A 25,373-nucleotide genomic window follows, 5' to 3' on the forward strand; every position below is an offset into this window, starting at 1 on the left:
TTCTTCTTTTTCTTTAAACTTTCTCCAGAGAGCTAGATCTTTGTCTGATGCTCCCCTAGTACTATAATTTGAATCTTATCATTTGTGCCTCAAGTGAGAATTCTGGATTGATTTGTTCAGTGTTCCATTTTTTCCCCTTGTTTGTCCATGGTATTTTCAGGATTTTTTTCCAATATCAAAGTTCAGAAGGGTCAATAGTCTTTCAATCATGCTTCTTTGAAGTCCAACTTCTAAATATAATTTTCAATATTTTTCTCTCCCAGCTGATCAGTAAATAAATTAGTCTATAAAGCTATTTGCAAATATGTTTTCTGGCAAACTAAAAAAGACAGAGGTAACATAATGGGCCCTACACAAATTCTGGAGCGGAAGGTCCAGTACATTCTATTACACATACGACTTGGCTGCACGGCTACAGTTCCTAAATCTCACTAATCAAATGCAATAGGTAAATACACTACATAGAACAACATAAGGAAGTATTTCTTAATATGCATGCTTATGATTGTGCTGAAAATATTACAGCAAATACCAGTAGATGACTAGGTTCATACAGGTTCATACATACTAAATCATAATGTGGTTTGTTTGATTTTGGCTTATAGTGCATTGTGACATCAGGATGCAAATACAAAGAGCTGGTGTTTGCATTGTGGTATCATTATATTTGTTTCATCATTCTTTGGTCATAACAATTAAAGTGGATGCCTTTATTTAAGTTATCTATATCCAGTCACTGTACTTGTAAATCATGGTTTGCAGCATAGCATATGAGTTTATGTAACATAATGAGCCGTAATTGATTAGGTGAGAAACCAGAAGGCTAAGAACACCCAATATGCTAAATGAGACTAAATAAACCTTTCAAACTAGTCCCCACATCTAGCCTTCTGTTGTCTTCTTGTGTGCCAAATACCAGAGCACGGAAAGCCCTGGGCTCCAGCTGGTGTTTCTAAATGTCAGATCTGCCCATAATAAATCTTTCTTCATTCACAATTTGAATAAGAACAAGAGGCAAACCTGGTACATACAATCTAGGTGGCAAAGGAATGTGTGTGCCTTTTATGGAGATGTGCTGATTTGGATTTTAGGTTTTGCACTAGAATGACCCCAAAGCAGGAGAGATGAAATAGGGACAATCATGCAAGAAACTCTGCAGGTAGTCAAAGATACTGGCTGTGAGGCCTTATTTGCGAGGTTCAGTTTTTACGGTTACTGAGGGGACTGGTGAAATGTCAGCTTCAAATGCTGACAGGCAGTCAGTCAACTCAGGTAGACAGAGCACACAATGGGCATGAGTACTGTAGGTGAGGATAGAGTTAGATGCTGAAGGGGCAGTTCCTTGCAGGGTGCTTGGCCCTAAGACATCTTGCAGCTTCAAAGAACAGAGTGATGTAAATGAGCTGTGCTCACAGATGTAGCTACATAGAAGCAATTGCCAAGACCTGATTCTCTACTGGAAATAACAATTAGCCCTGTATTACTTATCCTTGCTCTACTTGTGGAGTCTAGGCTGTACAACTCAGACTAGCTTTGGAACTTTCTAGTGTTGAATCTTGAATTGAAATAAACTACCTGTTTCTCTGTTTGTCTTCTTTCTTTGTCTTGCCCCATTTGTCTGAACCTAAACACCATTAGTTTTCCACATCCTAACCCTGCCTCTTGTCTGTTATACCTATAGGACTGGACTGGGGTCTTTGGACTCTTGGCTTTGGATTCTTGAACTCTTAGTTTTCACCTATATTGGCTCTATGAGTACTGTACCCTAGCTACCATACAAGAACTTGTATTCCCTGTTTCTCCTGAAGTGTATATGCAAATACATTCAGTCTGCTTTTTTAGTTGCAAAATCAACATCAGACTAGTTTCATCTTAGATTAGTGTGACTGTTCAGTCTAGGAAAGAATAAAAGCTGGGATTGTTGTTGCTGTATTAGTTTCCCTGTTGCACAGTAGCATCACTATCCAAACTCAAGTTTTCCCTTAACCATGAAAGCCAGTGGGATGGCTTTGGTCAGTCACTGTTTCTTAGCTCACCTCACAGGGTTGTTGCTGTGGGAAAAATAGGAAGATGAAGGTATGTTGTATATGTTTGCCACCTTAAGTTATGGAGAAATAATAAAGGTGAGATTAAAATAAAATAAAGTAAATTGCTGGCCTCACTGGAAAGGTGATGTTGGGTGTCCCAGTCTTTTGTTGCTTGGGAAGTCCAATTTATCTTTCCTAGGAAGAGCACATCTCATATTCTTGGCCACTGGGGACTTGTTTTAAGGGATTACAGGGGATTATCCATCAGTCCTGCCTTGCAGCAGTTGAGATGAAATCTGAAAGTGGAGGACATTAGCATCAGTCCTTTTTTTTTTTAAAAAAAAATTTAAATTAATTTTCTGTTATTACAATTCATTAGTACTTAATGAACATGTTGTCTGGGTTAATTTTTTGCTTAGTAATAGAAGTCCTTTTTTCATGGATACATCATTGTCCAGTATTTATAGAATTTTCTTATGCAAGGAAGAGAGACCTATCAATCAATCCATCCCAGGGACTTAATGGATTAAAAGAATTTCCAAAGGGAAATTCCTGGAGTATTTATGAGTGATTCTGTAGAGTGCTTAGTTGACCTCTGAAATAAATGATTCACAATAGCTCCTTAGAATAGGGGTGTCAAACTGCCGGCCCACGGGCCGGACCCGTCATCTGGAAACCACACCCACCCCACTGTCGGCAATGGCAAAACTGTCTCGATACGTTGCGTGACGTCACGTGACGTTGCGAGTTTGACATGTCTGCCTTAGAAGATTGCTCCTGAACAACCTCTCCCTGTTTGCTAAGTAGGCCACACCCACCCTGGCCACACCTACCTGGCCCCCTGAGGGCAACCACAATGCTGATGTGGCCCTCAATGAAATTGAGTTTGACACCACTGTACTAGGGCATCTCTAACAAACAACCTCCACCTGTTTGAAAAGTTCTAGCCAAGAAGAACTCAATCCACTACCAGCTCATATTATAGGAAGCACTTCCTTATACCTAGCATGTAGTTTTAACATCACTGGTTTGGATATTTTCCTTTTTCTGTGTGACACCTTCAGATATTTAAAACTGCTATTGTATCTCCCCTTGGTCTTTTTTCCCTGAAGGCTAAACATAATAGGTTCTTTTAATTGTTCCTCACAGGACTTGATTTCCAGGTCCTTCACCATCTTGATAGACCTCCTCTGAACCTCCTCATGTTCCAATTTGTCACTAGTTTTGAACTGATGCTCAGAACACAGTATTTCAAAAGGGGTCTCACCAGGGCAACATAAAATGGAATAATGACTTCTGGTGATCTGGACTCTGCTTGTATTAATGTACCCAAGATAGTACATTTTAAGTAGCTACATTACACTGCTGTTTAGCTAAAAAGATTGCCCAGATGCCTTTTATATGAACTGTTGCCAAGCTTGGCTCCCTGAAGTCATTTACTTACTTACTTACTCACTCACTCACTTACTTACACACTTTCTAATCTAAGCTACCCAACCCCCATGCAATATTTTAAAATTAAAAAGTCAAAAAAAGTAAAAAGGTCAAAAAATAAATTGTGAATGACTCAAAGAAAAAAATCATATAATTCCACCCATCCTATTCCCTGGTCAGGAGTGGGATAGATCTGAGGGTCTCTGGCAGAAGGGGGTGGGACCAGGGCAAGTGCACAACCTTCATCCTGCCCCAAAGTTTTCACTAACTTCCTGAACATCATTAGTTTGAGCCATCCAAATCTCTAGGGAGTATCATTCTAGATTACAGGCACTGTGACAGAGAAAACATGCTTCTTCGCTTCCCCCAAAATAACACTGATTCAGTATTTCTTTCTGTTAAACTACTTCCTATTTATTTCATCCCACTAAGACACCTACTGTATTCAGTAATGGTATATAGAATTTACAATACTGTATGATTTGATCTTCTTAAGATGTTTATTTCTAAGTTGCTCATTGCTCCTGTTGTTCATCCTAAATGCATTTAGCTATGGTAGTTTGTTGTCATTTGCCAAGGGTAAATGACTTAAAATTGTTGCTAATTACTGTGATTTGTGCGAAATATATTATTTCAACATCAGTAAAAAGTGATTCAAGGCCTTCTCATATTGGGGCTGAGATGAAGGCAAAGCAACAGGGACACAGAATAGAAATGTTGCCAAGGGATTGGGGGAAGAATCCAGAGAAAGAAATATTTTGGGGAATATTAAAAAGGCAAAATATATTTCTCCAAAGGAATAATGGAGATCTTTAAAAAGGCAGAAACTTCTCTCTCCCCCCCACAGCCAGAAAACTCAGCAGAAACCAACTTTTAGAAATGCCAATGTAATAATCCATTCAGGAAGGTTGGAGCCAGGAAGCTAGAAACTGATATTAGGAAGACAAAGACCCCTAAAATCTACATACCTCACCCAAACTGTTAAAGACATGACCTTCGGGGACATAATAGGATTAACCCACCAATACCAAAAGGGCACACTCACTCAGGTCAAAGTACATGACACAGGAAATACAAAGCCTTGTTAGAAGTAAGGTCTTCATCCTGGTTCATCCAAGCCAGGAATAAATAAGCAAACATGGTGACTGCTTTGGGAAGAAGGTTACAGTTTATTGCAGAAAGATGGTTCTTCAGGAAAGTGCAGAGGAGAGAAGGAGGAGAGAAGAAGAGAGAGATTGAGCACATGGGCAGTAGGTTTTTATACCCCCTCTAGCCTTGTTTGGAATAGTTTCCTGTTCCTGTGGCATGAACCTTGAGTCTGTTTCTGAGTGTTTGTCTAGGCCTTGATATCTGTGGTTTAATTCTATTATCATATCCTGCTTCCCAGGTGATGGGGCTGATTCCTAGAGTTTGGGTGGGGTATGCAGATCTTCTCTTTTGTCTTCTTGATTGCTCTGGCTCCAACTTTCTGATGGTTTTACATCTGCATTTGTATAGGGCTAAAGTCTTGCTTGGGGCAGAGAGATAGATTTGGGGCCAGGTTTGGTTTTAAAAAGTCCTTTTGAGGAAAAATATATTTTTCTGCCCTTTTTAATATTTCTTCTCTGGGCTAACTTTCATCAGCCTCAAACAGGAACAGGAATCACTTCAAAAGCCCAAGAAGGTATAAAAACCCACCACTTCCAGCTACATGTGGTCAGCTTTCCCAGAACTAGGCTCCTGTCTGGCTTTGCTCTTCAATAAACTCCAACCTTCTTTCTAAAGCAGTCTCCATTTTGTTTATTCCCAGCTTGGACTAGACCCTGATGATTTTTCTTTCAAAAGGATATTGGCACTTTCTGAACAGCTTTATAGAGTTCCTACTCATCATTCACTTACTTACTTAACCACGTGACACATTTCAAAACAGTTGATGAAAGATATTAGAAAAAATATCAATCATTATAAACCTTATCATATCTCTGAACACGTGGAACCTATTTCTCAATAATTGCCTAAAATTGGACTGAAGTTCAGCAATCTTGCCATTTTGAAATGAGTGGAATTTTCTGCCCAATGACAATTGTAATCTGTATCTTCAAGAACTAGTTTATTCTATCAGAGTAGTGGGTCTTTATGTCGCTCCCAAACGATAGTTATTTAGATGGAAACTCATGCTAATCTCTTGTAAGGCAAGTCAAGAGAAATCATTCTCCAGGAACCGGGAGGGTACAACCGCCTCAGCAGTCCGATCCCAGTGCTTGAACAAGGGACCAAAGGCGCATGCGTAGAATCGTATGTCAAATAATTGCGAAGAGCGGGGAGGGAGGTTACCGAGGCTGAGCATAAGCGTGGGGGCTTTGGAGCACTTCCGGTCGGAGCGCTTTGGATCCGGGGTAGACCAAAGCCTCAGCCATAGAGATGGTCTTGTTTAAGGAATTTCCGGTTTACTTCCGGCGAATTCTACCTGCCTTTCTCTTTCTCTCCAGAAAGGAAGGGAAGAAAACAGAATAGGCGGTTGGCCTCGGAAAGCGGTGGGCCTCGACCCTCAGCCGCTCCTTTTGCCCTCCTGAATTCTACGCCCTCGTCGGAGTAAGTTAAAGCAACCTTCGCGCAGGTTGTAGCCCGGAGCGGAAGAGATGAAGAGAGCGCCTCTTGGGCTTCTTCTTGGCCGAGCGGGGATCCTGCTGGGTCTTCCTTTTCAAGCGAGCGGACTCTTGGGCCTGGAGGGCTTTTAAGAAAAGGCAAGAGAGCTTGTTTCTAGGCCATTGGTTAGGATGCCCTAGGGTCCCTGCCAAGGCGAGTAACTTTCGGCGGGGCATCTGGGAAGAGAGAAATCTGGAGAAAACCAGCCTCAGAAGTGGGGATCTTCACGAGAGTCGGGGGTTATGATGCCTTGGCAATTCTCGGTGCCCTACACCACTTATTGTTATTATTAGGAATAACAAGTCACACGTCAATTCATGGTGGTTTGGGTATAAACGATACTTTCCTTTCAGGTACAGTATTCTCCTATACATAGGTTATGTCGTCTTTACAGTTTGGCAATTACTTCTAGATTGTCTTAAAAGGAGATGGAGGTATATTTCAACCTCACCTGAAGAAACTCTTTCTAACTTTGCAGACTGATTCTTTAATCCAAGAAAGATTGGAAGGTGAAGGTGAATGCTTTGCCAAGCCAATACTTGGAAACTCCTGAAAGTTGGTGTGCTGCATCTTTGATGAATTAGTGCAAAAAGGGTATCTACTAGCTTCTCCTGCATTTTTGGTTTATTTATTTCTGAGGATGTCTCATTTGGAAAGATTTGGTTCTTCTGGATGTTAATGGAAATCTATAAGAAAATATAAGCAATTTTTACTTAAGAAAAAAATTAAAAATACTGTTGATATATCCCAACAGTAAATGTCAGTAAAATGAAATCAAAGTGATTTGGGAAAAGTCATTTATAGTAATGGTATCTGGTAAGGAAGAGTATTAGTGTATTTATTGTTTTTAACCTCAGTTGTATGCAACTGCATAAGAAGGCTTTATTCTTATGAACTTCTCCACAGTTCATCTCCTATCAGTTTGTAAAATTTGATTTTAAAGTTTTCTGAATTGTTAACTATCAACAAATTTATAACAAATTCAATAATTTCAGTATGTGTTATGTAATTAAATATTTCTTTTTGTCTGACAATTGTTTGATAAATTTCAAATGCTATAAAAGAGAATAAAAATATGCTCCCCTTTTCTAATCCATTGTCCGTCAAACTAGCAAACTTCAGGGGATTTCAGTTCCTGTAATTCCCTAACAGCTTGACTATTTGTTAGCTAATCTGGGATTATGGAAATTGAAGTCAGGACACCTTGAGAACATGGGTTGGGTAAGTGTTTTTACACTATATACAAATATATGAATCTCATCACATTTCCTTTGTCATTTTTAAACTTATAGAATAAGTGATGTTCCTGCATAATTGCGGCAACCCCTTGATAATTTTGATTATTTTGAGATGTTATGATCAGAAATATATTGGAAGTCATTTCTACTCTTTCTTGAGCTGGCAAATTGCCAAACTAATGGCCTTAATGTCCATCATCTTAGAACATGGATGTCAAACTTGCCGCATCGTGTGATGTGTTGCGATGTACGTGACTTTTTTTGCATTGCCAGAGCTGGGGTGGGCAAGGTATGATGCAACCAGCCCACGGGTTGGCAGTTTGACACCCCTTTCTTAGAATAAGCTTTATTGAAGATGAATCAAATGAGAACAGTTACCAAAGGGAAGCATTACTTCATTTAGCCATTTGTGTACGGTGAGTGGGTCGGCAAGCATGCAAATGCAAATTATTTGCAAAGCTGTTAGCACTACAAGTTCCAGAAAAGGTAGTGAAAATAAATACATACCTCCTTTCCCTCATCATGGTAGAAATTATAATCAGCTGTTAAAAGTTCAAAGATATTAAATCAATGACATATAGCATATGGTCATCTTGTTTTACACCTGGTATCCCTGCTATTGGCCATGCAACATTGGGCTGGTGGGAGTTGTATCTCAGAATAAGACAGATCCATGAAGGCAATCCTGTTAATGATTCTTCAATGTAATGCTGAAATTGCCAGGCTGCTGGAAGACAAGCAATAGGAAAGGCTCTTGCTTCTCTGCCATGTTTGAGTTTTTGTGAGCAGTCCTTAACTTACAAATATTAGTTTTTCAAAGTTATATTGACACTGGAAAAAGTGACTTATGGCTGGTCGCAGCATCCCCACAGTCATGTATTTGATGATTGTCGCAGCATCCCCATGGTCATGTAACCAAAATTCGGATGCTTGGCAACCAGCATGTATTTACAATGGTTGCAGCATCCTTCGGTCATATGATTATCATTTGCAATCTTCCCAACCGGCTTCTGATAACAAAGGGGGGGGGAGCTGAATTTGCTTAACAATTGCAGTGCTTCATTTAACTGTCAAAAAAAAAGATCATAAAATTGGGAACAATTCACATAAAACCACCTTTCTTAGGAACAGGAATTCTGGTCCCAGTTATCCTACATCGAAGATTACCTGTAGTCTATTAAAGTTCTGGATAACATATATTGTTTGTATGAACTATTTTCAGTGCAGTATATTTTAACTGTTTGGTTTATTGCTTATTTTTAATTTTTTGGCAACTGCCTTGAGCTATATAGTAAATGGGCAGCCATATAAATTGGTAGAATAAATAAATAATATCAACTTCATTACAGATTTCTTTTGTATGCAGTGCAGATTATTTTTGATTGTGTTTCTGATACATGCATGTGCTAAAGAACTGAATGAAAATATATTTAAGATCTTGCTTGATCATATTGATTACCATATGCTATTTTCTCAATTTCTATAGTAGTTTGATGTCTATTTTGTAATCAGTTAGAGACTAATATAGTTGCAATTCTTTAAGTAGTCCTTTTATTTTTGGTATTATTATTCTGGATATCTATGAAAAATAGAAATGCAGCTTACTAAAGGGATATTATCACTGAAGGGATTGTATATAAACTATAATAAAGGGGGTCTGCTTTGACTTCATACAAATATAATACAAAAGTATTTCAATATTAATAAGTTATAAAATATGCAATATTATATAACTGTATAATTATATAATACAATATTATACCATACATGTTAATAGAAGTATTAATACCAAAAATGGTGAATATTATGTACACTTTTTTTGCTAAATATTAATGTAAATGTTTTGAGAATATATTTGTCAAAAATCATATCACTTTATAGTAATTATGAATAGAGTTTTTTTACTTCAGTTTCATTTAAAATTTATATAGGTAGAAGAATACATGTTCACTTATAGCACAGAAGAGCATGTTCCCAAATTCTTCCACTTTGAGTCGTCCACCTTTTCCACTAGAACACCAACGATATAATCTCTTCATTAATCTTCCAGTAAATGTACCTCCAGTTGTCTTTCCTCAGCCATTTCGGAGTACAACGTAAGTTTGGTATCATTTTAATACGAAGTTTATCAGATGTACATTTTCAGAACAAATCATGTGGGGTAGCACATCTTGAAATGTTGAAAATGCAAATCATTATAGAGAAGTAATTTTATATATATGTATATTTGTCTGTTTTAAAAACTGCATTAGAAGACAAAGTTGTGTAAGCAGTTTAAATAGTTTCTGATTCTTTTATAAAATAGTTAATACTTGTAATTCTAGGGTAGATACTGATGTGTTAATTATTTAAATAACAGTTTCACTGAATATGTGTGTGCAAATAATGTTTGTTCATCTAGCAAGCATTTTACAAGTAGGGAAATCCGATTGTAAGTCACTAGAGTTGTAAGTCGAGGTATCCACATGACTGGAAGTGATATTATGATCTTTTTTGCAGTGGCCATTAAGTGAACCTTGTAGTCGTAAGTGCAAATCTTTTTAAAAGGGGATTTTTTGCTGGCAAAAACCATTGTGAATCGTGGTCACATGATTGTGCAATGCCACAATTGGTCATAAAGATGACTAGTTGCCACGTACCGCACATGCAGTCATGTGATCATGGGGGGAGGGTAGCATGACCATAATCAACAGCAGGGAGTGCTTCATGGGCTGTAATGCACCTGTTCTATGGCTATTGTAAATGTGAATGATCAATAAGCAACTGGTCATAAGCTAAGGACTACCTATAATGGAAAAAGAAAATGAAAAAACAAAAGAAGAAAAAATAATAATAAAAGCGTGAAATAAATGGATTAGAGATTTAGAAGCATAATAAAACTGAGTAAATTAAAATAAATTATTAGAGCAACTTTAATACAGTTCTGGTTTTAAGAGCTTGGTAAGTTTCATAAGCAGTAATATTGCACTTTAATATCCTTAGAACTCTAGTGAATGGTACTCTTTCAACCATCCCACCTGTTTCACCACCACACTTTGCCTGTCAAAATGATAATCCATCGCATGGATCACCTACACCTATGTTATTCCGGCGCAGAAAGTAAGTAAGATATATAAATGTGACAGGAAGAATTTATTATATTTATAGAAGTTGTGGAACCAATGGCTTGTTCTGTACTTGCTTTTAACTTAAATTATTGTATTTTTATTTATGTATATATCCCGTTTGGAAATCAAATCAACAGCTTAATAATGTATGAAAATGTGCTGGGCAGTGATGAGTTTGAAAATTTTAGTTTCCAGTTTAGATTAACGATAGCGTGTGTCATATGAAATGAACAAATAATTAATATTGCCTAGTAAGTTTGAAACTAGCAGATATCATAAGGTGAGCCTCACATTTCATGTGACACTGGGTTAAAGATGAACAACCTGAAGCTGCAGAGTTTCCACCATCTCCAAAGATTGGAGGCAGCCCATCCTAATCTCTTTCCAAAAATTGCCACTGAATTATCATTTTTAATACAACAGAAGTGAAACATTAATTATCATTTTTAATACAACAGAAGAGAAACATTAAATATAAGTTACTTTGAAATGAGAACAAATTTACTTCTAGCTAGAAGTAAATTTTAAAATGTTTGAATACAAATAGCAATGGAAATTTTCTGAATTTACTGAGCTAAAAAAAGTTCAGAAAAAAGTTTAGAAAAGTTTAGAGACTCAGCGCACACTGGGACTTAGATATGATGTTACTGAACTAGATCCAGTGTAAATGGAGTTTTATCACAGAACGATTCTGCTGTGAGAATTTTTTTCTTCCCCTGCATTCCTTGGACTTAACATCCTCACTGTTCTGAATGTGTTCTTGGATATTCAAAGTACATAGGGAATCTAGGTTAGTTACAGGGAAGAGTGGTGGTAAATTGATTAAATGTTTTTCCATTCCATTTGTAAAAAAGTTTTGATGGCTCTGAAGCTATCTCCAAATAGAAAGTCCTTCCATTTTTAGAAAACAAACACTAAATCCAAGCCTGCTTTATTTTTAACTTGGTGCTTACTTTACTGGATAATGGAGGTCTCTCATGTTCAAAATCTGGAGATTTTCCTCATTGTTATATGTTTCCGTCTGAATGGGATTTATTTTTCAAATGGCTGTATACAGTATGTGTGGCTTGCTTTGTGTTTCTTGTCTTTCTACTTACAATATCAAAAATGTCAGGAAAAGAGTATCAACTTCCCAAAACCACAAGTCAAAAGTGGTTAATCACTTATTATACTGTGGGAAATACATCAGCCAAACTGTATAAGAGGAACCTGTGTGTGGTTTTTTTTTTTTTAAATGTGTATTAGTAAGATAACAGCTTCAAATTATATAATACAGCCTATATTTTTGTCTAATTTGGATGATAGTAATAGCAAAAGGAAATATTTAGAACATAATGTAGGTTAAAGTGCAGTTTGTATCTAAACTTGATACTTTCATCAAAAAGCTGAGAAAAGAAAACTTTGGCTTCGATTTATCAGCTTGTATTCAAAATGTAGCTAATTAAAAATATTTTTCTTGCTACAGTGTTTAAAAAGTATCTTTATGTTTCTCAAATGCTTGTGCTTTATCTGTTACATTATCAGCAACATGTACATGGCATTCAAATTAAGTAACTGAATGATTTGATTGTTACCACTGTGAGATATCCAGAATATTTTTTCCAAGGATTCATTTAGCTTTTAATTGGCCATTTGAATGCCAAGAAAGCCAAACACCTGAACATTCACTTGGCTGCAAATCTGTTCTTTGCTTTGTATCAGGGATTGTAGAGCACTAGCATTTTTATCTGCTACTAAATCAGGGGTGTCAAACTCAATTTCATTGAGGGCCGCATCAGCATTGTGGTTGCCCTCGGGGCCAGGTGAGTGTGGCCAGGGTGGGTGCAGCCTACTGGGTGGGCATGGATGCAGTGAGTGTGGCCTACTGGGTGGGTGTGGCCAGCTCCACATCATTCACGTCAAGGGTGCCTGTGGGGGCCTGGGCAGGAGTGGGACAGATCTGAGGGTCTCTGGCAGAAGGGCATGGGACCAGGGTAAGTGCCAAGGCATGGTCCAATGGAGGAGCCTCACTGTTCCTCTCAGACCATGCCGGGGGGGGGCTGGATGCTGGTGCGGGCTACCCAGAGCCCTGGGCAGCAGAGGTCAAGTGCCCAGCCTGGCCCTTGAGCACCCACAGCACGAAGCCCAGCCCCACTTCCTCAAGGCAGCTGCTCAAGATTCTCCTGGTTCCTTGCTGTTTTCAGACAGCCTTGTGGAGCTAAGATTGAATGCATAGATGGCCACCACAAAATTGTACATTGGCTCCCAGCTGGCCTGGGCCAGGGCTAAGGCAGAGGGGGCCATTTCCTCATTGTTTCCAGGATAGCTTCGCGGGCCACATGAAACCACTTCACGGGCCGCATCTGGCCCCCGGGCCGTGTGTTTGACATGTCTGTACTAAATAGACATGATCCATAATATTCTTGCTCTGAAATTTCACTAAAGATCACCTTAAATTACTGATCATCTATTTTCAGGGGAGTATTCCTTTTACATAACATTGGTGCATTTTCACTTTTTCTGATAAGTAATCCTTGTAATCTCACTAGAGGCCTAATGGTTATTATGATTTATTTGTGGGCTACTGCTTTGTCTCCTAGCGTCACATCAAATAAGCTTTTTTTCAAAGAGAAGCATCCACTGAAATCTTTGTATGGGCATAAAACTTATCTTGTATGCGGTGACTGCTGCTTTGTTTAAAAAATAATGGCAAGATATCCTGTATGAGTGGCAGGAATGTTTCTCAGTATTTCTGGAATTGAAAGTATGTGAATCTTTATTTTCAGACCACAGCATTCATAATTAACAAGATACTTGCTTGATTAGTATTAAACAAGTGTGTTGCTTATTGTGAATATTGTAGTTTAAAAATAATAAAATCATGTCAAACTTACTGAGGCTGTTGAAAGCAAGATGTTTTGTAATACACAATTGTTGCTTTCATATATAAATATTGTGAAATGAAATAGAGGTTCTTTTTTGCCCAGATCAAACACTTTACTGTCTGTACAATCTAAACCTACACAGACACTTTCTACATTTTGAATGGCTGTTGTGGTAAGTTTTTCCATCTGTTCTATCTTTCTTATCACCCTTATCACTGGGTACACATTGGACACAATTTCTCACTAAAGTACACTTTATAAAATGTGAACTTATTCTCTTGGACAAGGAGTATTTCAAAAACAGTATGGTTTGTGTAAGATTGTCTTCATCAGATCAAACTTTCAGTAACAAAACTTGTATGTATTTAATCTAGCACTGTTTTCCATGGGGCACAATTGGGTTTTCTGTTTAAAAGAATTTGGCAAATCCTTATAAAGCATAATGCACAGTTTTGTTGGAATATTCACGTTAATCAGAAGTATTTACAATTGAGGTTTTTGTTGTATATTTTAAGTGGAAAACTGGAATAATCATATCTTTTATGTTTTTAGGAGGTTGAAAGAAGAGGATGTTCCTTATGAAGTAAAGCGTCAGCGATTTCATTCACCTCATCGTGAATTAACTTCAGCTAACCAATTAGTGCCTTTAATAGAAGATCATAGATATTCATTCTCTGGATCAATTTCTTCGCCATTATTTCAAGCACATTACATCTCAGATTTAACAGGATGTGTGCCACCATTACAAGAACCTTCCTTTAATAATGCTATAGAAGCTACACTTCCTGTAGCCAAAGATAAGGTAAGATTGAAAAGAATATTGTTTATAATATTACAAAATAAGTGTTATAAGCACAAAGTCTCAGGTTGGCTTGAAGAAGAGGGAGTCAAGCCATTCTCCAAAGCCCCTGAGAGTAGGACAAGAAGCAACGGATGGAAACTAATCAAGGAGAGAAGCAACCTAGAACTAAGGAGAAACTTCCTGACAGTTAGAAAATTAACCAATGGAACAACCTGCCTCCAAAAGCAGTGAATGCTCCAACACTGGAAGTTTTTAAGAAGAGACTGGATAGCCATTTGTCCGAAATGGTGTAGGGTTTCCTGCCTGAGCAGGGGGTTGGACTCGATGACCTCCAAGGTCCCTTCCAACTTTATTATTGTTGTTGTTGTTATTATTATTATTATTATTATTATTATTATTACTTCTTCTTACAATTATGAATCAGTTTATAGAAACTCCACATTTCTATAGATGTAGAAGAGAAAATGCATTTTCTTTAAATTAGAAACTTGAAAATTAAAAAAATATATACTGTCTTCCTACAGAAGCTTTTTGTCCCCTTCAGTAGATTAAACACTGCCTCCAGTCCTAATCAAAGTGGGAGGAAGGAGGCTGTGTTTCATGCTGCATTAATCTTGTCATCCAGGCTAAGAACTATTACAGTAGCAAAGGTTTTCCACTACTTATTGCTGTATAGCAGTAATTTTAAAGGTAAATCTACCAGATTATCCAAAATGAGTATTCAGTTAAAACAAAATCCAATTTGCTTTTGACTGTCTCCAACTTCCAAGAATAATTGTTTCTTGTGCTGCTTAACTTCATAGACTTGAAATAATCAATCTCACTCATCAGGATCTAGATAATTTGTTATTTGCAGACAGATCTAGTATGAACTAGATAAACAATGTGGGATTGATGACTTTTTATCCTAAAAAGGTCTATGTTCAATAAGAATTAAAAAAAACATGGATTAATATTTTATATTAAATATAAGTTTTATATTTTTTATTCATAAAGTTAAGTCAGCAAGTACTGGAGTTATTTCAAGCATGTCAACAACAAACCTATGACTTGAACAAAAAAGAGCTTTGCCGTACTCAACTCCAAAGGGAAATTCAGCAGATCTTTCCAAGTATGTTATAATTCTGTATATTTATTATTCCGTACTTAGATTTTTGGTGTTTGAGTTCTTTCAAAAAAGAACACAATTTTTAAATTATTTTTGCCTTGCAGATAGTAGGCTATTTTTGGTTGGATCTTCATTGAATGGATTTGGTACTCGTAGCAGTGATGGTGATTTGTGCCTAGTGGTTAAAGAGGAGCCAGTAAGTACAGGAAAAATATTAAATCTCAATATCCATATGTTTTTTTAAAGAGAGAGTACTGAAAGGGAGATAAATATAGAACAACAAGTAAAACTAGTTTTTAAAAAAATCAAATTTAGCAATAAGGTGCAAGTTGAGCGTGTGCAAATTATTCATTGAAAATAGCTATTCATTCAAATGAGTATTCTAATATTTCCATGTAACATTTTGGGCAATAAAATAGAAAAATAAAAGCAATGTTAATATAATATAATGTAATGTATTACCCTGTCTTTATTGGATATACAGTATAAGAATTCTCCATAGTTATGCTTGCATGATTTGTATAAATTTTCTTGTTTACCTAATGGAAATACTTTTCCATCTAAGAAAAATAGAGAACTGCCTATTACAGCCATAACTTTTTTAAGATCACAAGAAGGACACATCCTTCGTGCAGTTTTTTCTGTAACAAAAATAAGACAATTAGTGGGGTGAGCTTTGCAATTTTAAAGAAGCTGTGTCCTTGCAAAAATGGAAAATAAAACCCCACCAGATAATTTGAAAGAAATCACTTTAAGTTAAAAGGGTGGCTTGCTGCATTACATGCTACATTAGTTTTAATAACATTTTTAGAAGGCATTTTACATCAGTAGTAAAAGCCACTAATAAGTGACTTTTGAAACAATAATTATGCAAATACACATCATATAGAGAATTCAGTTCATATGCTAAGAACTACTGCCTAACTACTGGTTCTGATTTAATTCCATTTGTCTGTTTTGTTGTTTGGATTTTTGAAATAGTGTGTGAGTGTGACTAATAGTTGGAAGCAAATTTGGGAGGAGACTGAAATACCACTTAAATGATTTATATAGTCATTAGCCTTATTTTGACGGAGACATTGATACTATTATTAACAAAATGAAATGCTTGGAAGAATTGAGCCCTATTCTCTATTTACTGTTGCTCTAAACAATTGCTGTAATCCCAATACAATTGAATGTGGCAGAAATTACCTTTCTTGAATGACTCACTTTTATAAGCTTCTATATTTTGATACATGAAATTATTGCGTGTGTGTTGGGAATTCTAAATGTATTGCCCATAGTTCTAAATTTCCTTGGGACTTCACATGATGGAAGAAATACCGCTGGTATAGTAGCTGAGCTTTAGCACATGGGCTGCTCTAAGCCTTGGACATCTGAGCTTGTTCCTGCTATCCTGTAATGAACAAAGGGCTTTCTTCTTGTGGGTTTACTCCTTTTCTTTCTCATTTTATGCATTCATTTGATAAAATGTTTCCACTTCAGAAACTACATGTCCAAATAATTCCATCTTCAAACATTATTAAACATCATTAAAACATTAGTGATTAATTTATTTCAGATGAATCAGAAGACTGAAGCAAGACACATACTCAGTGTTCTCCAAAAACACTTCTGTAGGAAGCTTTGTAAGTTCTAGACTATGTTTAGTGAAATGAATATTGTTAATTTGTTTATAGTTTTCATTAACAGAAATACACTCAATGTATTCTTGAGTTAATGACCCTTATTTGAATTCGAAATATATTTCTTGTGTGTGTGTGTGTGTGTGTGTGTGTGTGTGTGTTGTCAGTAGCATGTATTTTACAATTTAAGAACATTTCAAGAAAACATATTTTTGATGAAAATTTGTATGTTATATTTCTAGGGAAGTAGAATACAATGCCTTACAGCCAAAGTAAGTGGTAGATATTACGATAGGATAATATGCAGATTAATTTTCTGGTGTTTTAGTAAATGAAATTTCAAGCTAAAACAAGTTTTTAAACTCTGCCCATTTCAGGTACAATCCCAAAGACATGTTTTGGAGCTTACATAAGATCATCACATTTTTTCTGTTCATTAAAGCAGACAATCTCTTTTTTTATGTCAGTTCCAGAGAGAAGGCGATGCTGTCTTAATGAATTGAGTCATTAAAGTAACATGTATTTACATTGTCTCTTAAGGCAGAACCCTGTACAAAATCATGTTTTTATGAATAGCAGGGATGCACTGAGCTCTCACAAAGTTATTTGTACACACAGACACACACACACTTGTACACTGTACAGAGTCTCTCTGTGAGGAAATTGGCAGTTTCTAAATTAGATGGATAGTCTGAAGCACTTCTGAATATTTTTTAAAATATAAGCAATCCAATTCTGCAAAGTTAATTTGCTATATTTATTTATTGATATTTCTATCCTGCTTCAATGATATATTCTTTGATAATCAAAAAGCATACAATTATAACAATTACAATAATGATTAAGTTAAGAACCCTAGTCAGTAAAATACAATAGCAGCAACCCACAATATCTAAAGATACAAAGGTCTAGCAACAGAATATAATTTCAAGTTTCCTTTTAATACTCAGTCAGGAAAATATCTATTTGGTGACTAAGATTCAATGATTTGATGACACATAATCCAGCAATCAAACTGAATGTCAGCTGAAAGGGAGTCATCTGTTCATATAGAAAATCTCTATAAATTGAATAAAAATCCTGCCAGAAATGATGTAGCATGGCCTAAGAAGTTCTGTGCAATAAAATCACTAATTAGATTTTATCTATTTATTTAATTACATCTGAGCAACATGAAACTGTATAGGAAATATGTTCTGATAAATTTACTGCTGCAAAATAGCATTTATATTAGATGTTACAGGAGGTTTTTTTTGTTTTCTTTATAGCAGGCTACATTGAGAGACCTCAACTGATCCGAGCGAAAGTGCCAATAGTAAAGTTCAGGGATAAAGTCAGGCAAGTAACTGCAATTACCATTATTTTTTTTTCATATATTACCATTTAGACAGGGTGAGCTTACTAGTATGGGACATGTTTCTTAGAGTTTTCTATCCATCTGCCATTTGTTTTCTCATTGGTACAGTAATGGTGACAATCACTTACAAATATTACAGTGAATAGCGCTATTCAATTATTTCAGTGAAGTTTAAATATACTTTTTTCTGATATTTTATCTCTGTACATGCTTTTATTAGTAGAGAAGTGGCTGAAGTTGTAATGATTGATCTAGTTCAGGGGTGTCAAACTCAATTTCATTGAGGGTTGCATCAGCATTGCAGTTGCCCTCGGGGGGCCAGGTGGGTGTGGTCAGGGTGGGTGCGGCCTACTGGGTGGGCGTGGATGGAGTGGATGTGGCCTACTGGGTGGGCATGGCCAGCTCTACATCGTTTGCATCAAGGGTGCCTGTGGGGGCCTGGGCAGGAGTGGGAAGATCTGAGGGTATCTGGCAGAAGGGAGTGGGACTGGGGCAAGCGCCAAGGCATGGTCCATTTCTTCATTCCTCACAAAGGGTGACACTTCCCCAGCATGCACCCAGAGGGCAGGGCTGACGCGGCAGGGTCTGGTTCCTCGCTGTTTCTAGACAGCCTTGTGGAGCTAAGACTGAATGTGTTTCAGCATAGACGGCCACCACAAAATTGTACATTGGCTCCCGGCTGGCCTAGGCCAGGGCCAAGGCAGCGGGGGCTGTTCTCTCACTGTTTCCAGGATGGCTTTGTGGGCCATATGAAACCATTTTGCGGGCCGCATCTGGGCCCTGGGCCTTGTGTTTGACACGTCTGATCTAGTTCAAACAATAAAGCTAATTCCATTTACTGTTTTAACAGAATTAAAAAAAAATGGGGAACTTGTGGCCTTCCACCTACTACTAATTCCCACTAACCCAGTATCATGGCCAGAAATACACTGTCCTGTACAGTGAGAGCAGACTAGAGAGGGAAACTATGTAGCAAGAAAGCTTTAGGGTGCTGGATGCATAACCTGGTCAGCCAGTCCCTGAGACAAGCCCAGAGACCATTGCTGCTAGGCTGATCTTTTCTGTATTTCAGCCTATGTGTGGCAGTCAGCACCTTGGTTTTTTGGGTAGTGGAGAATTGATGGACTATAGAAAATGACTTGAAAGGTCACCATTTCGGTTTTGGAGAGCAAAGAATTGGTATATATCTTTCCATTATCAATTATTTTAATATCATGTATTTATATTTGGTGAGTCCTGGCTGCTTGTGTGAATAAGGAAGAGATTGTGCTACCACACCTATTCCCCAGTATATCTGTGTCTATGATCATTTTACCAATTAAATGTTTTTCCTGCTGTTGCTCAGGAGTTTACAGGCTTGGCCAAATTATCAGCAGAACAATACACTGAGCGTATTGAACATTTTGGCTATTTCAGAGTTTGCAGGATTTCCTGATAGTCTCACTAGCAGATTTTGTATCTTTCTTATAACTTGCTATTTCTCAAAAGGTTTGATTAGCAACTACGATCAATGCATTGCACTCACTTTAATTATATTCAGTTGTTCAAGCTCTTCTACAATTCATTAGAATCTGTTTTCCCAAGACCTTGATAAATGATGTGTCTGCTTCAATAAATGGCTTCTTAAGGAGCAACACTTAATTGTTGCTTGTTCTCAGCAGTAGCACATTTAAAGCTATAGTGCCTTTGAGCAAAAGCCAAGTGCATTTCGTTTACCACTCAGTATCAGTGGTCCAATTGTGCAGTCTAGAATTCATAGGCAGAACAAAGAGTATCTAAGATAGGCTGCCACACATGCTAATTTTACTATAGACCCCACGTGCTTACAGAAATAGTCACTTACTTCAATACCTAAAATACAGTGTTTTGCAACTGGACATGAATGGAGGACTTCATGATATATTTTTTCTCCATTATGCTTGTGTACATAATCAAATAATGATGTTGACCAAAAAGGGAATGCAAAGATACACTTAAGTGGACAAAACACTGATTTTTTGATTTGCCTTTGGAATGCCAGGCTTTCCAATACTATGCTTTTTCCAACATGGGGGCATCCCTGTCCAAGTGCTTGAAAGAAAATGTCATTCCTAGTGAAGTGGGAAAATCTAACATCCTAATAAATATATGGAAGTTGTTGCTCAACTCCAAATAGGCAGTACAGGGAGCATGCCAAAGAATTAGAGGGTTTTTGGGTTGCCAAATGTTGAAAAGACTATCTTTATTTTGTGTATATGTACACACATACAAAAGGTATTGTTATTTTACTACGGAGAATTATCTTGAAAATGAGGTTTTTCCATCATTGTTTTTAATGTAATTTAATTTGGATTTGTTTATATAAGTACTGGTGCAAATTAAATTTGATTTTTCTCCTAGCTGTGTAGATTTTGACTTGAATGTAAACAATGTTGCAGGAATAAGAAATACATTCCTTCTGAGAACCTATGCATACAGTAAGTAGTTTATTGATTGTATCATGGACTGGATTCCTTTTGGTATCCTTACTTTCTTTGAAAACTGAGGATACTCAGTACCTAAGATGTTTGGGGCCATACATGCAAACTTGAGAGAAACCATTGTACTGAAAAACCAAGCAAACATGATGATGGTTGTAAAAAACACGTCAGAATTCTGATACAGGTAGTCCTCAAACTTACAACCATTCGTTTAGTAAATCATGACTTCTCCCATTGACTTTGCTTGTCGGAATTCCCCTGGGAAAATCACAAATAGTGATCACATGACCCCAGGAAGCTGCAACCATCATAAATACATGGCAATTATCAAGTGCCCAAATTTTGATCATGTGACTGCAGGGACGCTGTGGCAGTCATAAGTGTGAGACTGTTGTAAGTCACTTTTTTTACTACCATTGTAACTGAACGGTTGCTAAATGAATGGTTGTAAGGACTAGAATAGCAGAATGTGGCAGGTAATATAACAGATTTTTTTTTTTGTCCCAAAATGCTCATAATTCCTAAATTTAAGTAGTATTAGGGGATGGCAAAAAAAGGTTTGTTTCTGGATAAATAAAATTTCCTGTGAGAGATTTTGGGTTTTAGCTGTTTTAGCTCAAATACTTTGGCTGCCAAATGAGAAGAGAGGATTCATTGGAAAAGACACTGATGTTGGAAAGATTGAAGGCAAAAGGAGAAGGGGACAGCAGACGATGAGATGATTAGATAGTGTCATTGACGCAGCAGACGTGTGTTTGAGCAGACTATGGGAGACAGTGGAGGATGGGGGGGGGCTGGCATGCTATGGTCTATGAGGTTGCAAAGAGTCGGACATGACAGTGACTGAACAACAACAACAAACCTTTAGTTAAGGAAAAGTATTTAGAGGTGAAGCTATGAAAAATGTTAATGATAAAAGGAATAGATTCTCATAGATAGGAAGAATTTCAAGTGTAATAAGTAAGGGCAAAACTATTTTAAAAAAAAATCTGTTAGTATACACAACCCTAGTAATGATACATGAATATGTACTCTAGTTGAGATGTCAGTCTTTTACACTGTATATGTCCATTGAATAACCATGTAAGTGTTCTGTCTGTCAAAATTTTATTTCTTGTTTATAGTTGAGAACCGAGTACGTCCATTAGCGCTGGTTGTAAAAAAATGGGCAAGCTTTCATGGTATAAATGATGCTAGCCGAGGCACTTTAAACAGCTATAGTCTTGTGTTGATGGTTTTGCACTATTTACAAAGTAAGTACTTGGTGAACTTTTCAAATGATTTTTGCCCTGAATATAACACTTGTCAAATTGTCTTCTTAGAATCAGTTGTTAAGAAACTGCTAGCAATGTCTCTAGATAAAATACTTGCTTTTGCTTTTACTTCTTTCACTTATGCCATGTTTTTGATGTATGAACGTTCTTCTCTGGGAAACATGCATATTTATGAAAAATACTGAAACAGTCTGTAATATAAACAGTTCTTGCTGTTTTGTAAATACAGTAGAGAACAAAATTTTAAAAATCAGTCATTAACATTGCTTTATTAACTGCTAACATTAATATTAACTGCTAAACTTTAATAGTTAACATGAACTATTTTAACGTTCTGCTAACTGACTATATTTTAAATGGATTTGAATATTTAAAAAACAATTGCTGCCACAAATTATTGTAATTTTCTGTTTCAAGCTTTGTTTATCAGGAATTCTATGATGAACAAAAACTGAATGCATGAGGATATACAGTGTAACCATCATTAAATGTTTATTACAGACAAGAAAAGCTTGATCTTATGTGTAAATTATTTCAAGAAAAATATATGTGCACAGATCCTGAGCTCATTGCAAAAAAGGATAAGATGAAATTATGCTAATCATTCTCAGATTCTGTTTGTAGTTGTGTATTTTAGCGATGGTAATTATAATTAGTCATTAGGGAAATAAAAATGGGGATTCTTTTTTAAAAAGTTATATTTATATTACTGTAGAAACTTCTCTTAGAGATTATAATGTGATAAGCTATTACCATTAACTTTAAGCCATACTTTATACTAGTATATAAGTAGTCCTCAAGATAATCAATGGTCACTTAACGGCTGTTTGAAATTATGACCTCCAAAAGCTACTTAGAACTATGTTTCGAAGTTACGGCTGTTGCAGTGTCCCTGCAGTCACCCTTACAATTGATCACAGGGATGTGTAGCGTCCCCGCCTTCCCCCTCCCATCCCACACTGCTGGTTCCCTGTAGGCCTTGGCCTATTCCCCACAAGCCTGTTACCCAATGCACATTTACCTTTTGAAGATCTCCAGACTTCATGATGGGGAAGGAGGTCAGGCCACTCATTCCTGGGCGGAATGGGGCTGACTTTCCCCAGCTGTTTCACCATGGCTGACTCTCTGCATCTAGTTTGCCACAGGACAACTCACTGGAGGACAACCTGCCACACGACAATTCAATGCGGGATAACTCAAGAGAAGGCCAAGTAGAATTGGAACTCACCCCAGCCTTGAATACCTGTAACTTGAGAAGGTTCAAACCCTAAAAAGCAAGACAAGACCCACTGTAATGGTCCCTTTCTTGAGTTATTCTATGTTGAATTGTCCCACAGTGAGTCAGATGTGGTGAGTCAGCCAGGGCGAGTTGGCCAGGTCAAGATGGCAGGGGCAAATCAGCCATGGCGAGTTCTACCTGGACCATATGGCCACCTCCCAGTCATTTTCAGCATCTCCGCAATTGCCTGGCCCTTGCCTACATGGCAGTGACCCAGAAGTGGATGCTGTTTGGCCACATCCACAAGGAATTGTGGGTGCGCTGAAAATTATGGTTGCTTCCAGAAGGCAGCTACACAGCCAGGGATGTGTGGCCTGCCCTCCATTCCCAAATGACTGGAGATTTTCAAAAGGTAAATTAGGGAGAAAGTCTGCGGCCCAGTGGGGTGGGAATCAGGCCTAAGGTCTGCAGGTAACTGGTGAAAGGGTGAAAAGGCCTCAGAGACCCAGTGTGAAAGAGGAAGGCCTGCAGAAACCTGGTGGGAGAGGGAAAGGCCTGCAGGGGCCGATAGGAAACAGAGTATAAGGTGTCTCAGGGATGGGGGACGCCTGAAGCAGGTGGACCTGGGTCTCCATTTTAAGTATAACTGGGGCTCCTGCACTCCTAAAGCACTCTGTGCTCTGCTTAACCTGCACATTTGTTTAACAGTTGCATCAGAAAGAGAAAGGGATGGGGTCATTGAGTGATACTATCTCACTTATTGGGCATCACCACTTGTGACTGTAATGGGCAGGCTCCATTATAGCCATATCTTGAGAACTATCTGTGGTATAGTAATTATAAAGTACATATTTGTTATCATACAGGTATCAGTCCAGCTATTTCATGTATCTGATGAAGTTCACAAAAGCCTTTGCCTTATAATAAAATCATTAACCAGAAAAGATTACTATAACACTCCTGAGTTTTGGCTACTATAATATATCACAATTTTTTGCCTTTAATCTAATTAATTATATTTTTTCTTTAAGTATAAATATAAGCATTGAAGTAAGACATTGATGGGAAACTGAGCCTTCTATAGACATACTTTGTTCATTTTCCTTTTGAGACCAATTAAATATGTTGATGCTCCAAATCATAAATTCTCTGACCTAGTGGAATTATATAGTTCACTCAAGAGTTTTGCAGATAAGGAGAGAAGGAGGGAGGGAGGGAGGGAGAGAGAGAGAGAGAGAGAGAGAGAGAGAGATATTCACTGATACATTCTAGAAGAGGATCAATTTGGACAGATTGGCTTTTTAGTCAAAGAGTTATAAAATTGCATATAAAATAGGCCTGTTCTTTCATGAGCATTTTCAACTTGGGAGTAAGGAATTGTTGCCCATTGCATGCCCTCAGGATTCTGATAGGTATTTTTTTTTAAAGATGTACAGGTAACCTTTCAAAGATCTCTGAGCTCCAGAACTCATGTTGGGGAAGGAAGGCAAGCTGCAGCATACCTTGGTGTCCTTGAGCCATGTAGTGTGGTTCCAGAAAGGGTGCCATTTTCAGAGTGGCCAGAATTCATTGCAGTCGCTTCTGTGATGAAGCCATGCAGCCCAGTCCTTCTCTAACACAAGCTCTGGAACAATTCATTGGGCTGCTCCACAAGTGGCATCTGCTTCTGGGATGAAGCATTTGTCCTAGGGACACTGAGAACAGAGCGCCCTGCTTCCCCCCTCCCTGTCCCCAATGCAAGCTCTGGAGCTCCAGAGATCCTCAAAAGGTAAGTGCATGATGGGTGATGGGGGGGGGGTCGGATGGAAAAAAATGGATCTAGGGCCCAGTGGGTGAGAAGTAGGCCTCTGGTCTGTGGGGTCTTGAGGGGGAGGAAGATGTGTCTTGGAGGGGAGAGGAGGCCCTGGGAGGCCCAGTGCAAGTGGGTTTGGCCTATACTAGGCTTCTCAGGACCTCTCCCCTGTGGTACCCGGTTCTCTGCTTTACAACTTATGCGGTGATCTAATGACCGTATCACAGAGAATTGGGTTGGAAGATGTTAAATAATGTGATCATATGGTCACTTTGCTTAATGACCATCAAAATTTGCAACTTTAATGGACAAGCTCAATTATAGTTATGAGTTGAAGAATACCTGTAAATAATTAGAACACAAGTTTTTATTCATTGTTAATATTGATAGTGGCTATTTTTAAATAAATTACATTTTCCATTCATTGAAAGCTAGATAT

General features: G+C 37.6%; 1 protein-coding gene across 5 annotated transcripts in view; it reads left to right on the forward strand.

The window, feature by feature from the left end:
* Positions 1–5,857: 5,857 nt before the first annotated feature.
* The window catches only part of TENT2 (terminal nucleotidyltransferase 2), a 36,066-nt gene continuing 16,550 nt past the window's right edge, over positions 5,858–25,373 (forward strand). Inside the window, exons 1-11 of one of the 5 annotated variants that reach the window (XM_039343447.1) lie at positions 5,860–6,032; positions 6,565–6,680; positions 9,256–9,420; positions 10,307–10,423; positions 13,848–14,097; positions 15,094–15,208; positions 15,310–15,401; positions 16,770–16,836; positions 18,102–18,171; positions 20,570–20,646; positions 21,774–21,902. In XM_039343447.1, coding sequence (XP_039199381.1) covers positions 9,293–9,420; positions 10,307–10,423; positions 13,848–14,097; positions 15,094–15,208; positions 15,310–15,401; positions 16,770–16,836; positions 18,102–18,171; positions 20,570–20,646; positions 21,774–21,902 — 1,045 coding nt within the window. In that variant the 5' untranslated portion in view covers positions 5,860–6,032; positions 6,565–6,680; positions 9,256–9,292. Of the gene's footprint in view, positions 6,440–6,564; positions 6,681–9,255; positions 9,421–10,306; positions 10,424–13,847; positions 14,098–15,093; positions 15,209–15,309; positions 15,402–16,769; positions 16,837–18,101; positions 18,172–20,569; positions 20,647–21,773; positions 21,903–25,373 lie in introns of all 5 variants that reach the window. The other 4 variants (XM_039343448.1, XM_039343444.1, XM_039343445.1 and 1 more) reach the window with 4 other exon arrangements.

Source organism: Crotalus tigris, unplaced genomic scaffold, assembly GCF_016545835.1.
Source record: "Crotalus tigris isolate CLP2741 ecotype Arizona unplaced genomic scaffold, ASM1654583v1 scf7180000017853.129334, whole genome shotgun sequence".
NCBI lineage: Eukaryota > Metazoa > Chordata > Lepidosauria > Squamata > Viperidae > Crotalus > Crotalus tigris.